The sequence below is a fragment of the Phodopus roborovskii genome, unplaced genomic scaffold (assembly GCF_943737965.1).
Source record: "Phodopus roborovskii unplaced genomic scaffold, PHOROB, whole genome shotgun sequence".
Lineage (NCBI taxonomy): Eukaryota > Metazoa > Chordata > Mammalia > Rodentia > Cricetidae > Phodopus > Phodopus roborovskii.
In genome coordinates, this window is record NW_026126525.1 from 4347738 (window position 1) to 4365330 (window position 17593).

The window sequence follows — 17593 nt, forward strand, 5'->3', positions numbered from 1 at the left end:
TTGTTAACATTCCTGGTTTTCCTAGAGCTTATCTACATGCTTCCTACAATGATGGGCTTTTCAATAAGTGATGTTTGGTTGTGGTATTTTATCATGGCAACAGGAAAATAACTAGTACAGTGATCCATTGCACCCAACTAAGGGAATATAAGCATGACAAGATGTACTCTTGATCTGGCTATGCAATAATCCCTTTCTATCCTTTTCTTGGATGACTTGGGGAAAGGGGATGCCACTTTGAATTTGGAAGCAAAAGTTACAAGTGCAAAATAACTGGCAACACGAGTGTCTAAAATGCTACTTGAAACAGATTTCTCTTCACCTGTTCAGATATACCAAAGAAAGGGATAAGATGCCTTCTACTTTTAAAAGCAATAGCTCTCTCTCTCTCTCTCTCTCTCTCTCTCTCTCTCTCTCTCTCTCTCTCTCTCTCTCTCTCGTGTGCGCGCGCGCGCGTGTGTGTGTGTGTGTGAGTTTGGAAGTGATCCATGAGATGAGCAGTTTGCATATTATCTGAAAAGGAAATGCACACTTGGACAGTTGGTGCTGGTTTTCTGTTTATGATGGATCTTGAAATCACCCACATCAATTCTCTCATTGCTTCTCACTTCTCAGCCTTTTGACTAATACTGTACGTGTGCATTAGTCTCATTTAATCTTCATGGTAACATCATGAGGAATGTGATCATGATTTCATTGCACAATCAGGTTTATAATTGTCCCAATTGTCAGCAGATAAAGTTCAACATAAAGAATTTTACTTCAATTTTTTTTCTTAAATGAAAAATACTATACTTGTTTTGCTGCATAGAGAGAAACAATGAGACATTGCTCACCAGTCAAGTAAAATAATTTGAATCAGTCACACTTCCTATCTCTTGATATAACAATTTCTATGAAGGCCCAAGGAATCCCTATAACCTCATGAAGGCGTGCAATTCTTTTTCATGTTTCTCTTTAAATACCAAATGCCTCAGATGCCACACATAAGTCTGTCTTAGATTTGACAGTGAAATTCCTTTTACATCTGCAGTTTCATTTTAAGTGCTTAGCTGTGGCTTTGGCTTCTTTTGATCCTTATTTTGTAACAGGGAACAGCAAGTGCCTGAGAGCTTTCTAGATTTCATAAACTCATGAGTTTCATTAAGTATATGAAATTAGACCTTACTCTTCAATCAGCAATCAATTCTGCACATTTAGAGGTCAGCCCTCGGGTTACAATACTCAACATCACTTTATGCTCTGAGTTAGGAAAATCTATTGTGATCTAATATAGTGCCATCCTCATTGTACCCAGAAAAAAAACATTCCCCACACACTGGATCAATATCTGTGGTGGGAAGTCTAAACTATATTAATTTGGTTGGTGCCTGTCTGGCTTTTAGCCATTTTCTCAGAAGTCTCAGACTAGATTCTAAAAATCAATGTTTCCTGCTGTTCTTCTAGCATAGGGGTGTGTAGGAGGAATTCAGCAGAATAGTCCAAGGAAAAACTCAGCGTTTAGTTATAGTATACTTCAGGAGAGAAGTCAGGCAGATTGCTACCTGAGAACATTAACAAAGCCATACCCTTGCCTTACTTTTAGAAATAATAATATCAATGTGAAATCTACAGCTCTTCCTTTATGCTATGATTAAGGTCTCAGCCATTGACCATGTTTTTATACCTTCATTTTTATCTAATATGTATTAGTATTTATATGTATTGGTATTGCATTTATGTAGGAATGTGTACCAAATGTATGGCTACTTCTCTTAGAACTGGAGTTACAGTTCTAAGCTGCCATGTGGGTGCTAGGAACTGAACCAGGATCCTCTGCAAAAGCAACAAGTACCCTTAACCCCTCAGTCAACTCTCCAGCCATCATAGTTATTAATGAAAGATGGCCAAATGAACATTTTCATGAAATTGGTTTAAATCTGTTAATTCCACCCTTTAAAACAACTATTCCAAATCTTAGGAATATGCAGGGAAGGAAATTATTTTATAATCTTCTGTACAGTTAATTTTTTAACTTTCCTTCTTTTATTATCACTTTGTTGTAAGATTAGAAGTGAAAATAGGAATCAATCTGGAAAAACATAGCTCTATGAAATGCTGATAGCAGAAGCCTATGAGTGATAAAGTGGCAGATACATAAATGCCCACATGGATCACTTTTCTGTCCTTTCTCACTAGAAACAACCCAAATCAAATATAGAGATTTCTATAGAGATTTCAATTGTCTATGAATGAAGTGTGTATTAGTGCATTCACTGGTAGCCAGTGGTTTCTCAGTGGTTTTACTCTGCTGAACTAAAATTGTGAGGTTGAATATCCATCTTTTAAAATGGCAACATATAATAAAGAGATTTAGCTTTGCATATTTTCAGTTGTGAGCCCAGCCTTAAACAGCTGAGCCATCTCTCCAGCCCAGCTTTGCCTATTTTAAGATGAATAGGTAGTCTATTACTTTCTGGCAGAGTGTCAATGCTCTGTCAGGGGGTCTTGGTTGGGTCTGTGAGGCCACTGTAAATCACACTTAGAAAATGAGGCAAGTTCACCTTCTACTCGACAAGGAAACGCAGAAGTGGTGGGACTCCCGAAGTCCTCCAACCTGGGCAAGTGATTATGAAAAGTAATAAATAATGCTAAGTCCACAGAATTCAAGTCTGGGATAGATAGATAGATAGATAGATAGATAGATAGATAGATAGATAGATATACAGATACAGATATAAATATAGTGTGTGTGTGTGTGTGTGTGTGTGTGTGTGTGTGTGTGTGTATGATGTTTTTGGAGAGATGAAAGTTGAAAAACAGATGGGAAAAAAAACCAGAAAATTGTATCATTAGCAGTTTTTCAACATATTAGGAAATGGCTGCCAAGACTCCTCTCAGAGAATTTTGAAGTTTGTCTAGAAGTTGCTTCCCACTGTCCACAAAGGAATCTAGTCTCTGCCTAGCACACAGACCCTTTTCACCATGACCCCACCTATCTCTCTAAATTTCTTGCCCTCTTTCCACACTTATAAACATAGAGCTGCTATTGTTTGAGTGTGACGTGATGGTGTATGCCTGTAATGCGGTACTTGAGATTTGAAAGCAGGGGAATAGCAATCCATAATCATCCATGATTACATAGCAAGTTCAAGTACAGCCTGGGTGACATGAAACCCTGACTCAAAATCATATAAGACAGAACAAAAAGTATTCCCCACAGGGTCATGTATTTGAACACTTGGTCCACTGTGGAAGCTCTGGTACTGTGGCCTATCACCTAGCAGAGGTAGATGGCTGAGGGCAGGTCTTGAAGGTACCATCCTCTTATGGGTCTCCTTTGAGCTCTTTGCTTCCTTTCTGCCTATGGGGCAGACTAACCAACTTCCATTTCCATTACTGTGAGGATGGGTGGGAGATCAAAAAACAGAGTTGAGGGGCAATCCACTGAAATCTAAGGATCTGAGATTTACACTCATTCACCAGCTGCTCACAAGCACTCTCTCTTTGGCTGCTACACATATGTACATACATTTGTAAAGGTTTTCCTCATTTAGCTCTTTAAAAACCTATTTTAAATTGGGCTTTGAGACATGTCTGTGGTCCCAGCTACTTAGAAAGATGAAGCAGGAGGATTCCAAGTTCAGGTCCTACCTGAGCCACAGGGTAAATTCAACTCATAGGTTTACAGAATGCACTTAAACACTGTTTTTATTTAAATGAATTACAGGAACTAGGATCCTGTGAACTATCATGCTGCATAAACGTAAAACACTAAAGGCCAGTCCTGATTCAAATTCCTAACTAAGATCTTGAACTTTCAACATGCGAGGAAGCAGCCTCAAGAACATGCTGTTAGGGATGTTTATACAAGCCAGTCTCAAATATTTCATCCACCCATTTCTATGTTCCCTAGATATAGACAAAGGAAAGACCCAGGGATGGTGCCTCTCTCTGCATCTTTCATCTGTTAATAAGAAATGTCAATAGCTGGGAAAACTCGAGAGCTTTCTTCTCCTCCTCCTTCTTCTTTCTTCTTTGTTACTGTCTTAAAACATGTGACTAAAATCATAAGGAAATGAATGGCCACTAAAGAACCATAGAAAAACACAGAAACTTACTCCAGAGAAATGTGGCTTTGTAGACAACTTAGCTTAAAATATACATATTCCCAGATTATTCCTAAGGAAAAAAAAGAAAAGCTGCCTTGGCTATGATTTCCATCCCCTAGTAGATGTCCATTAATATTTTCTCATGAAATCAGATTGCCTGAGGTGTTTAAACATTCCATTCCTTTAGTAAAACTCAGAATTAACATTAGACAAGTATAATTTGCCTCCGAGTATCAATTAGCCAGTGCATCATGTCCAAATCTAAGCCAACGATGTAAACGAAGCTGACAAGACTCCTGTAAACAGATCCAGCAGGGAGTGTGAGCTTCCTCAGACCCCATCAGCTGTGTGGTTCTCCACATCTGCAAGGATAGCTTTTCCTACTTACCAAGGGCTTGGTTTCATCTTCATCTTTGAAATAATAAAGCTGATCTCCTTTGAGGACAAACCAGCGGGTATGCCAAGTCTTGACAAAGCCTCCTTGCTTCCTCAGCCACCCACACTTGGTGGCGTTCTGCCGCCCTTGGCCTTGGGGGTTCTCTGTGGAGTCGTTGTTCTCCTCCATCTTTCAAGCTGATGGATTTTTCTGTTTAGAAAACAAAAAAAAAAAGGAAAGAAAAAGAATAATGTAGTCTATTACCACTATTCTTAGAGAGAGAGAGAGAGAGAGAGGGGGGGGGGAAGGGTAGAGGGAGGGAGGGAGAGAGGGAGGAAGAAAGAAAGGCAGGAAGGAAAAATATGTATAAACTCACTGACTGGATTTCTAGAAGCTGTCCGCAGACCTGCCAATATTATGCCCAAAGGGAACAAGAGAGCATGATGTACTTGCCTGCCTTCTCAATGGGGATGAGAACAATTTCTCCCTGAGTTGAGCTACAGAATGGGAAAGTTCTAGGGGAGCAGGCAATAATACTGAGTTTTCAGCGTCTAGGCTTGTGTGTGTGCTGTGCAGTGCTAGGGGCCTGCGTGTGCATGCCTGGCCTGTGGTTACCTGAGCAAGCACTATCCCACACATGTTAAAGCTTAAAGGAACTATTTTTAAAACCTCAATGGAAGATGTTTGGTTTGCACATGTGAAAATCTCTGGAGATGTTGTTCTCGGCTTCCTCCAGAGAATTCCCACAGAGAGTTTTCTCAGCCAGGGATCTGTGCAGCCAAGTAAGTTTCGGAGAAAACAAAGAAAGAAAGAAAACATCCACCATGGCTAGATTATTTTCCTTTTCCCTGGTGGGTCCCTCAAATTCAGGAATGAAGGGTGGTTAAAATGCAGGACATATTAAGCATCATTCTAGGCTGTGTGTAAGGGAACCAAGGGCATCCATTCTGTATAGAGCAGGAAAGTGAGCCACATGAATGGATAATCAGTAGCGCCCTTCCTTAAGAATCAATATTTTTTGGATATGGTTAAGAATGAATAGATGTGTCTTTCTATCTCAGAGGCTCCCTCCAGTTTCTTGCTAGTGTTTATTTCTAAGCATTTATTCAGGAAGTGGGAAGTGTTATCCATCCTGGGTATGAAGGCACAAAGGCAGAATTAACTTGGAGCACAAACTACCCTGACTAAGGCATTTCCATGTCTGTCTGTATTTTAATAACCCCTACTTGCACCTGAAGAGGAGCTTCCTGGCTGACCTTCATTTTAACTAAGTTTTCAACCAGTTGGTATGTCCAGAGTCCCAACCACAAATTCTGTGGTGGCTTTCGCTAGTCGTTACCTCCCTGCCTTTAGCTGGGTCCCTTGAGTTCTTTGGAAGTAATTCTACCACTTGGTATGCAGCAATGAATTTGAACTTAGGTTCTAATGTTTTTACTTTGGTCATTTCAACCACTTTCTAGGTGGCTTTTGTGTCCTCCACTGGCAGAGATTCCAATATCCCCCATCTTTCCTTCAGTTTTTCCATTAAGCTCTTTTATACTTTAGTTGGGTTGCTTGTGTCTTCTGGAGTTCATTTGGCATCTGCAGGTACCTCTTAATGCTGAAATGTCCCCCTGCAGAGCATACCAAGACCTTCCTCTACAGGGGGCATTGCCATGGCAGTGACATTCACTCCCCATGTGTGCAAGTGCCTGCAGATTGGTTCATGCCTGATGCTTTAAGTTTGTTATGCCTCCAGGGCAGGAACTTTCAACTCCTCTCTTCCACAGCACTTAACCTAGCATCAAGAAGCAGACAAGCCCCGTTCTACATGAACAGTAAATACTGCAATATAATTTAGATGGTAAGTCTGCTAATTTAGACCACCCTAAATAATTTTTTTGTCTCCTGGTATTTAAATTATTCCACCATACACAATTTATTTCTTTACCATTTATTTATCCTTTGACCAAAATACTTGTAAAGTTAAATAAGATCATAAAATAAACATTTCAACACACACACACCCTATAATGTATTACAGTGAAACAAATAAACATATTTTTTCTCTAGGGCCTTTTCCTAACTTTCCTCTCAAACTTAAACAAACAAACAAACAAAAAAACAGCCTCTGAAGATTTCCAAGGTAATTAGCAAGCTACCATCAATAATATTGAAATGTGAACAGTGAATTCCCGTTTTTTTTTTCTCTTTATGCCTTAGTGGAAAATGTGTGCGTGTTAAAAGATGGGTTATGACTCCTCTTGGCATCTGTTGTGTGTAACTCTGGCTAAAACCAGAGGAAGTGTTGCCTGCCGAACTCCTGGGAAAGCCACAGTTAACTTCATGACTTCATAATACATCATAAAGTGTCTCAGCAACACTAATTACATTATTAAAACAAATGAACATAATTTATTATAATCTAGGGGAAGAGAGTGCCATGACTATTGCTGTGTGGAAGAAAAACAAAACAAAACAGAAACTGATATCCTATAAAAAATAACCAAGGTGTTTGTAGAGAGATAGAGACATCTACAGAAACAGTAGAACCCTCTCCTCACCTCTAAAATAAAGAAGAGTTAAATCATTTCCATTTGGGTCCTTCAGTTTATTGTCTCTACAATCTTGTAACTATGGGGCATCAGTTAGGCAGCTATCTTCCCTACCCAGTACAGCATTCATCTGATACAGGGTGAAAGTCAATCAATGTTGGATGAAGTAATCAGTGTTGCATTTGTGTCTTGTGCTGGGTGACTAATGGTGACATTATCTCCTACTGAAATCTCTGGACACAGATCTGCCACTCTTTCTAGTCCCACACTCATGTACAATAACTACAGTAAGTTCTTTAAATTTGGAAACACCCAAGCTCTTTTATATCTGGGGGCTTGACTTACGTTGACCTCTTTGTAGAATGCCCTGCTTCTGTTTTGCCTTATGTTGACCTATTTATAGACTGTTCTGCCTCTGTTTTGCCTTATGCTGACCTTGCTTCAGAATGCCCTGCCTGTTTCTCTGCACAGCCTTTCATCTGTCTCTCTGTGTAAAAGCCAACTCTCCCAGTGATTGCCTGGAATGACCTATGAATGAGTTCAGCTCTTCATTATCTCCATCATCCAACTCTGACCCCTTGCCCATCATTCTAACAGTTCCATGAGTTGCTTGATATTGATGGGATTTCCTTTCTTTGATTTTTCTTTCATTGTCTATTACACCCCCTAACTTCCATAAGCTTCATAAAATCAAGGCTTCAGCTTTGTTGACTACAATATCACAGTGTCCTTTGCAGTGCATACTGGGTACAGCAAGCACCAGCAGCATGAAGAGAAGGTGGATAAAAACAAACAAACAGACAAAGAGCCTCACAAAACATTGACCAGAATCAGTGTGTGAGTGTGTGTGTGTGTGTGTGTGTGTGTGTGTGTATGTGTGTGTGTGTGTGTGTGTGTGTGTAGGGGTATAGGGGACAAGGGTTAATTTATGTGTCCCCATTACAGTCAGTCACTGCGGGAAGCTGGAGTAGAAACTCAAGAAAGAAATTTGGAGACAGGAACTGAGGCTATGGAGAAATATTGCTTACTGGTTTATTCAGTCTGCTTTCTTACACAACCCAAGACCACTGCTCAGTAGGAGCATTTCTCATGATTGGCTGGGCCCTCCCACATCAATCACCAATCAAGAAAATGCCCCCCACCACCACCATGGGCTTGTCTATAGACCAGGCATTTTCAGTTGAGGTTCCTTCTTCTCACACGACTAGTTTGTGTTAAACTGACAATCTAACCAGGAATATTTAATGACCAGAACAGCTTTCCTAGAAAGAGTGTCTTGAAGGGTTCTTTTTCCTATTATTTAATGCCATTGTGGTAGTTGTGTATTTTAAGAACTTGGGTTTTTTCTTTTGACATGGGAGATTTTGGTGACCACACTTGAATGCCCTTTACAAAACAAAACAATTTATAGCAGCAGCGACAAACAAGTAAACCATAAGTTTGACAATTTCACTTTCTAGCCTTGGTAGTAAATACATGTACCACTGGTGGTTTAGCATCAGACATGTGTCGTTCATATGTTCCAATTTTTGGAGCATAACTTCACTGGATGCCCTCTGGGGAGCGCCTTTCCCTCACAGTCACAACTGAGTGGTGAGATAACAGAATAGAGTCATCAATGTCAATACAGATTGACTTCAAAAGGGGACAATTACAACAATGTAAATGCATAGTGATTCTGAACTACAACAAAAGAACAGAACTGGAAAAATAACTGGCATTTTCATATCACTTGGGAAATGCCTTGATGATGGCTACCAGAACATACCATGAATGAAGATGCTCCATCAGTTAATTACCTTGTAGATGGCAATGGTCGTTCAGTGGCAGGGAGCATGTGGTATAATCAGAAGAAGGGAATTCATTCTCCTAACAGAATTTTCCAGACTCAACGAGCACACATGCTGGAACTTAAATTGGTGACTTCACTCCAATAGAGGATACATTTACAAAACTTCATATAAATAGGATGCCAGATGCCACAAGGTCGTAATACATCCCAGTTTAGCTGTATAGATTCAACTACACATGTCCAGAAAATACAAGAAAAGTGACACAAGTAAGGAACAGAAGGAAAAGAGAAGAGGAGAGGAGAATAATGTGGAAGCACAAGTAAGTGATTCCACAGGGATGCCTGCTCTCCTCTCTGCACATGAGGGCCACAGCTGTGTGAAGCTGATGCTCTGTAGCCTTGGAGATGGGTGTCTCACAGCATTAGAGGAAGCTCAAGAGGCTGCGTGCCCATAACCCCATGCCTCACAGACCCTCAGCAGAAACAAGTGATTTTTGTGGGTCTGACAGTATCTGTTCTGTCCTGGGGGGTGGGGGGTGGTAGTAAAAGTCAGCAATGTTAGCAAAACACTGCAATTTACAAGGTGATTATGGGAATTTCCAGAGCAATTTTGGTCACATCCAAATGTCACCATTCTTTCAGAGAGGGATAAGGGATTCAAACTAAACACTTTTATAAGTGACTATTCCACTGTACACCTCATGTGATCACAAATACCCAGGATTTAACTGAATTCTGCTCTCTCTCTTTTCCTAACATAAACAATAGAAACAAAAATCACTTTGTTTTGTAGGTATTCATGACATGCTATTTTGTCAAGCACGTTATTAATACTTCATCGGTTAGTTTTCTGAAGTTGAACACATCCTATCTATACAATTTATATTATAAAAACTTACACAAAGAACTTACACAAAGAAGCCATTTACATGATGCAAGCATGCATTTGTGGACACATATGTGCATTGTGTGTACATATGGTCAAAGGTATGGCAGTTGAGAAGCATGTATAAGTGGGTCTTCCCCAAAAGAATAAACTCAAGGGGTTGGAGATTTAGCTCAGTGGTAGATGGCTTGCCCAGTAAGCACAGGCCCTGGGTTCAGTCCTCAGCTCCATAAATAAATAAACAAACTTACATAAAGACAACATATTTGTTGGCTTTTGTGGGGGGCGTGGGGGTTCAAGACAGGATTCCTCTGTGTAGCTTTTTGGAGACTGTCCTGGAACTCCCTCTGTAGATCAGGCTGACCTCGAACTCACATAGAGTGCTTGGATTGAAGGCATCTGCTACCACCACCAGATATGTTGGCATTTTTTATGCTAAAGGCTTTCCATTGGAGGCCATCTACACAGGTGTCTACAGATGTGGCCTTTTAAACCTTTTTAAAGAATATAAAAGAGCTGAATCATTGAGAGCCTGCCTGTGCCATTATTATATCTTATCTGGATTATTTTATCATTTCAGAAAGTATTCCTTCAATAACTCTAGGGAAGCATCTGATTTAGAGCCTTAAGAGTCTCTCAGGAATCTAAATGTTAAATAATTTCAGAATAAAAACTACACTAAAAAGCATTTTTTTTTCATGTCGCTTCAGATTCACCCAAGAGTCTAGATGTCTGGAAGTCTTTGCAAAAATGCTCATTTACCAACCAAAATGCACAAGAAAAGAAGTAGAAATGAGATTTCAGGAGCTTGCTTTAAGGAGAAAACCTTAACATACCATTTTTTTATCCCATTTCACCACACCTTTATGCAATGAAAAAGTCATGGAATAAGCAAGGCATCTAACACAGGTCATGTCAGCACTGAGATGACTTTCAGGAACATAAATCTGTTGTCAGAAGTGACTTTATTTATCACGGTAACTTGCAAGGACCTTGGGTTTTCAGACACTTTGCTTGCTGCCTTTGAGGCTGATTTCTCTTGTTTCTCATCTCTCTGAGAGCTTCCGTAGAGCAGATGCATCACCCAAACTGGAAGCACCTCTCCTGTGCTCCCGCATCAGGCAAAGCCATGTTTTCATGGACTGAGTCCCCAGGGACCCACCATAGCAACAGCATTCAGTGAACACTGAAAACTTAAATGAATAAATGGTAAATTAGCGAGTAAAGAATGAAGGAATGAGTCATCCTTGTAGTCTTCTGAAACTGATTCCCATTGCCTCAAGAATTCTGAGAAGGGCTGACAGGATGGTTCAGTAGGTAAGAGCACTGCTCACACGAAGGACCAGGGTTTACTCCCCTGCACATGTGTGGTGGCTCACTACCACCTGTAACTTCAGTTCCAGGAGGTCTGATGTCCTCTTCTGGCCTTTGTCTGTACTGCATGCTTGTGGTACACAAACTTAGCCATACAAATAACACAAAGTTTTGATGGGAGATGTCATTATGTATATATGTTTCTCATACTGGTTAATAATAAAGCACTGTTGGCCAATAGGAAAAGAAGATAGGCGGGACTAGGAGACAAGGAGGAAATAGGAAGGAGTAAGGAGGGTCAGCATGGAGAGACTGGGGAGACCAGACGCCTGCCCCACTCCCCGGTAAGGAGACCACGTGGAAATACATAGAAATGAGTTAATACTTAAGACAGAGCTAGCCGATAAGAAACCTGGCCAACAGCATAATATCAAATACAGAGTCTCTGTGCGTTATTTGTGACAAGACTTGGCGGCGGCGGGCGGAAAAACCTGTACACGTTACAAAGTTTCCCGTTCCCTTTAGCCTTAGAGACACAGGGGAGGCCTAGGCCCTATCCCAAATGACTTGACAGATTTTAGAGATCCCTCATGGAAGGGCTCACCCTCCCTGGAGAGTGAATGGGGGGTGGGGGGGGCATGGGAGGATGGGAGGCAGAGGGAACTGGGATCCCTATGTAAAATAAGAAAAAAAAATTAAATAAAAAATCACTATAAAAACAAGTAATATAAATTTTAAAGAACACAAATAAATACTGCCAAGAACACAGTGCAAGAGTCGGAGATGCTAGATGCCAACAGATACCAAATTCTCCTGTCTGAACCTGATTCGAATGCAGTGGGTTAGAGAGAAACTGGACTTCAGAAATTATTGAGAAAAGAAAATTATTGTGTTTTCTCTGAATGCTAGCTCCAGTAGTCATTGTTAACCACAAACAGTCCCCAAAAAATCTGTGAGGAAAGCAAGGAGAGTGGTAAGAATTATAGCAGTCAAGACTAAGAAGTTTAGAATGGGCATATGCTGGAGGACTCAGATAATGATAGCTTTGTAGTTGTGTGAATCTGCAGCTTAAATGATCCCAACGAAACACAGGAAAGGTCCTGAAATTGTTAAAAATGTCAGACAATGGACAATTGTAAAAATATATGTAAGTGTTGGAATACATCATAAAACTATCTACATCTTATGTCATAATCGTCGATATTCTATAATTATTTTCATTTGAAAGAAAAAAGGCTTGCTCATACCAAAAATATATCATCCTAAAGTATTTAGTTTGTGATTGTTGTATATACGATACTTTATTTAATATTCGTGGTGAGAGCATGCTTCCTTGTGAGGAGGTTTTATTCAATTAGTGAGGAAAATATTTTAATCCACATGTAAGTACCTCTTTTCTTTACCTCACCATCTGAAAAATGAGTAAAAAGGGCAATTGAACTTCCCACTGCAGACAACCTCAACAGGATGGAAGTCAATCACAATGATTGCTTTACGGAGGGTGGGGGTAAAAAAGCTTTGACAAATACACGGTGGATGTCCTGTCACACTTTCAGCCCTGACAGACATTGCTAACCACCTGGGTGCAGTCCTCACAGTAGTGCAATCAAGGCTGTCCCTGGCAATCAACCACCCAGGGAAGGGACAGGGAGATTCTACTCTAACCCTGTGAACATGAGGGACTGAGCTATCCCTTGACTATCACTGACACGAAGGTGTGCCAGCAATGGAAGACCACTAACGTCACTAGGAATAGGAGAGGCAACAGCTGTTCTGCATCAGGGAGAAGTAATAGTTTTATGAAAGCCAAAATATGTTTGGTACCATTTAATCCTATAGTTAATAAAAAGGAAAAGGAAAACAAAGCAAGGACAAATAAATATGTGATGAATACTCTTTCCTTTATATCAACCAATATGACTAGACTCTTCAAACAGCGTCAAAAGCTTAATTGTTAGAAACATTCCCACTTAGAAGCTCCTGCATTCTCCCACCCTCTTGTCCACAGCCAACTTTTGTCTTGAAAAGTAGCATCCAGAAGGCACCCTTTGAGAGCAAGCAATGGAGGTAAAGTAGAAATCTCCTTGTAAAAGTGAGAAGGGGCTGAAGTTGGAGGATTCTCAGGACTGCCCCAGGTCCTGCAGGGGTAATCATCTCCGTGGGCCTCCCTTGTCTCTCATAAGAGAAAGAGTCTTTGTGCCTAAGGATTATAGAGTCCCTCCAACCTTGTTCCCCTGTATGCATATTCTTAAGCTTACATAAAAACCTTCAAGAAACACAGCATTAATATTAGGTTCCTTCAGAGGGTCCAACCTGGGAAAATCAAATGCTATCGACTACATTACCATTCCAAGCCTCTCTGTGGGGCTAGCTTTTTATGCAAACATACTTCAAAGTTGCTTAGACAAGTGCACAACTTAACTGAGATAGTCGTTTGTCTCCAGTGAACTTTCAGGTTTCCCCTTCATGTGAAAGCCTGGGGTGCTTAATGATTTCCAATAAGGACTACTTCCTCTTTGTCAGTTAATCCTGGGGGCTGAACGGCACTGGGCTTGCTCTATAGGGCCAGGAAAATTATTAGGCTCCCTAAGTGTATAAATCTAAACCTAATCACTGAACCTCAATTACTCCCACAGTGGTTTATCATGCTGAAGTACTGACAAGACAACTTTTTCATTAGAGTTTGGACAAGCTAGAGGGACGATGGCAAAGTTGAGAGAAAGATAAAAAATTACCTACCTTCTATTCTACTTTCTCAAGATTATTCCTGTCAGGATGGGCTGTGATTCGTCAAATCGTGATATTTGATGAGATCTAATTACTCTCATAACTTAAACACATTTTAATTCTTCAAAACCATTAATTTATGCCTTATTTAAGTAGTCAAAAAGCAAGGTGGCTTTACTATAATGAGATATATTCAATTATCTCTCATTCAAAGAAAAAAGAAGTCCTACACATTAAAAATGTACAAAACAGGCACCTTGGTGGTATGTTTTTGGACTGTCCAGAGCCACTCTTCAGGGGCTTCTGTGTCCCACATGTCTTTTTCTTTGGATTGAGCCTGATCAATCAGAAGAGTACAGGGACAGGCCTGCACCTGTACTCAGAGGCCCTGAGCTCTATAGAAAATGTGCCTACCTAGGCCTAGAGAAAGCGCATGTGACATACCCATGAGCATTTTTAAGTGACAGACAGAGGAAGAATTACATGGAGGCTGGCAACATTCCTCATCTCTGCTGATGAGGCTGCTACCCCGTGAAAGCACACAGAGACAAGTGGTACAAGGAAATGGCAGAGCGTCATGTTTGGAAAACGGAGCCTGGCTCTGGTCCCTCAGGTCTGCCCTTGACCATTTTCCACTGTGCTTGTCCGATACAGCTCCTGCGTGGTAAACTGAACAAGTGGGTTTTCTTTTACTTGATCCAGTTTGAGCTGCTGTTAATAAATTGCTGCATAAGTGAATCTTTTTATAGTGAAACACCAAAATATCTCTGTGAAAATTTTATTTTAAAATAGCATTGATAGAGGCTTACATCATATACTGCAATGTTTTGTACGAATGCAAAAGTTTTCTCAAGATAGAACTTAAACCAAAATAGGAAATCCAAACCCTATAAAAGAAAATAAAGGCAAATAAATTTGGAGTCTTGGAAAGGCAGTGACTTAATGGTGAAGAAAGCAACAGTATAAAATTATAACGTAGACTTTAAACAAGCTTCCTTAAGACAATGCATGGGTTAGTCAGAGGTCAGGAGATCTTTACAATGCCTGTATCAGCCAGAACATGTCTAGTGATGATGAAGTACTCCTACAACTCAGTAATAAAAAGACAACAATCCTAACTGGACCATATGACTTCACAGGTGATTTGCAATGCAATATATACAAAGCTTCAAGGACCACATGAAAATGTCCAAGCATCACTGATATCAAATAAATGGATATTTAAACCACCGTAGATAATCACTGCACATACATTAGCATGGAAAACTTTTACAAAGGCGGACAGGACCAAGGGTTGGTGAGGATCTGGAATAACCAAAAGTTTCCTGCAGTCTGATAGGGGTATAAATGGTATGAAATCATTGACAAAAGGTTTAGAATGTCCTATGAAATTAAACATTCTCCTCCTTATAGCTAGCAATTCCAATTCTAGATTCTTAATAGAGAAGTGGAATCCATATGTTCATAGGAAACTCTGTGCAGCAATGTTCATGTATATTGTTTTATATTAGTTGCAGACTGTGAATAACTCAAATAATGTTCATCAACAGGGAAACACACAAAAACAAACTGTAGAGCCTGAGAGTGATGGCAGTTTAAATAAAAAACCTGCAAATGTATACAAAATATAGAAAAGTCCATGACATGAGTGACAGAGATCATGTCCAAAGGAGTCACTGTGTGATCACATGCACAAATAGCATAGACTAAGCAGGCTCCCTCCAATACGATTGTTCCTATTCAGGCATCTGTACTGGCCTGCTCTTGCGGTCTGACAGGATACACCCTCAGCTGCAGCCACTAAGAGCACCACCTGTGCACATTCACTACATTCCCTTTTAAAAGGGCCCTGCCCACCTCCCACCTATTTCTCTCTCCCTCTCTCCCTCTCTCTTCCTCTCTCTGCCTGTCTGTTTCTCTCTCCCTTTCTCTCTATGTCTCCCTCTTTCCATATCCATCCCTTTATCTTCCTCTCTCTTCTCTCCCCCTCTTTGAAATGATCACGTGATGTGGCCTGGATCAGCTCTCCTGAATGTATGGCAAAGAAGACAGCTGCGACACAGAAATATTCTCAATCCAGGCCCCAAAGGACCTGGATTTTATGAATCAAAAATGATCAGTGAAAGACAAACCACTCTGGGCCTTTTAAAGTAAAGCAGCTATACAGCAAGTGCTGTCGTCAAGGCTGGAAAACTGCAAAGACCTGAGGTCCAAGAATTTCATTATGCCGTGAGCAGTATGTGCTCAATGACTTTAGATCCCAGTGTCTATAGTTACCTGTCTAGGTCAACTAGACATCCCTAGACCCTAGGAAATTATTCATGCAAAACTCAAGTGTGACTTTCCCAGGCTGAGAAAAAATAAAATACTGAACAATGTTAAGCAAAGATACTTTCAATTGGCAGTGGAGTTACCCGAGAAAGATGAAAGTCACGAGAATAAGAATTAGAAATTATTGTTGTATTTTCAGTCAGAGACATTGCCTCACAAAAAAACAATACCACATTCATGTGCTTGCATGCACACACACATGTGTATACCCGACTTCTCACTAAATTTATATGCTGTCTTGACAAAAATCCTCTAAAAGATGTGCGGGTGTCCAAGAGGCAAACATGATTTGCAAGTATCCAGAAAGAGACATCTGAACATCTTTCACACACCAGGTCTTTGACTTTTATTTATCCCCTTTTCCTATTAAACTATTCAGCGTCACCCTCAGGCTTATCTTTCCTGGGATTTCTCCCATAATGAAGGGATGAATAATGGAACAAAGGAGTGACAGCTGAATATTTACTAGAACAAAGCATCAATCAGTATGTCATAAAATAAATCACTAAGAAGAAACCGACAAGCTATTGGTTGGATATTCTGACAATGTTTACTTTTCATGAAACTATGTCAGGACTTCAGTAATTTAAACATAAACGGATGTCACTTGTGAAAACTCTAGTTTGGTAACACAACTTAAATCACAACCTTAGCATAAAACGAAAGCTGCAAAGTAGACTGGGGATGTGGCTCAGTAGTAAAGTTCTTGCCTGGCATGTACAAAGTTCTAGATTCCATTCCAAGGAGTGTGTGTGTGTGTGTGTGTTTGTGTGTGTGTTTGTGTGTGTTTGTGTGCGTGTGTTTGTATATATGTTGGGAGAACAAAGGTCCTTGCATCCACAGATCTCTAGGGAAACCAGAAATATTGAGCAGGCAGGATTGATGAAAACATGTTCTTACACCCAGAAAACTAGGAATTGGAGGTGTGTGATCTAATGGGCCAGGACTTACCAAGTTCTTACAATCAGGACTGGAGGTGGCTAGAGATCTAAATGACCCTTATGTTGGCTGCATAACCAGGGGTTTCCCCAAGTTCCCACAACAAGGACCAGAGGTATTTAATAGTCCAAGAGACCTCTATGCCATCTGTATGACCAAGATCAGGCCAGATCCTCTCATAGGCCCACAAGCTAATACAGGTAGTCTATCTCCAAAACCCATTTTCTTGTAAGATATGACATGTACCCTGAGTAGAGTTTCTATGTAATTACACTTCCCTATGCACAGGGGGTTGCAGTACACACCAGGAACTATTTTTTTTCCAAAGTCCCAGAAGTTTGATCCTGGTCGATGTAGTCAGACTGAACAGAGTTTTCATTCTCATCTCTTCCTGTTCATTTTTCTCCCTGCCATGTCAATGGCGTGAATGCCCCTCATGTGTAAGTTTATGTAAACAAAAATAAATACATGTGTATTTTAAGGACTGTAGGGAGATTTTTGTTTCTAAGATGAACACGAGGTTTTATAGAGTGCTCAGACTGAACTAGTCATGATATTTAAAATTGGTTTCTGAACACTCTACTTGTCTATTCTTTTGAATAA

The 17593-nt window shown here is 40.2% G+C and overlaps 1 protein-coding gene across 1 annotated transcript in view; it reads right to left on the reverse strand.

Moving 5' to 3' along the window:
• Positions 1 to 17593, reverse strand: part of Arhgap24 (Rho GTPase activating protein 24) — a 370730-nt gene that overhangs the window by 299139 nt on the left and 53998 nt on the right. Inside the window, exon 2 of the mRNA XM_051198149.1 lies at positions 4480 to 4677. Within this exon, the coding sequence (XP_051054106.1) occupies positions 4480 to 4656 (177 nt within the window). The 5' untranslated portion in view covers positions 4657 to 4677. The remainder of the gene's footprint in view (positions 1 to 4479; positions 4678 to 17593) is intronic.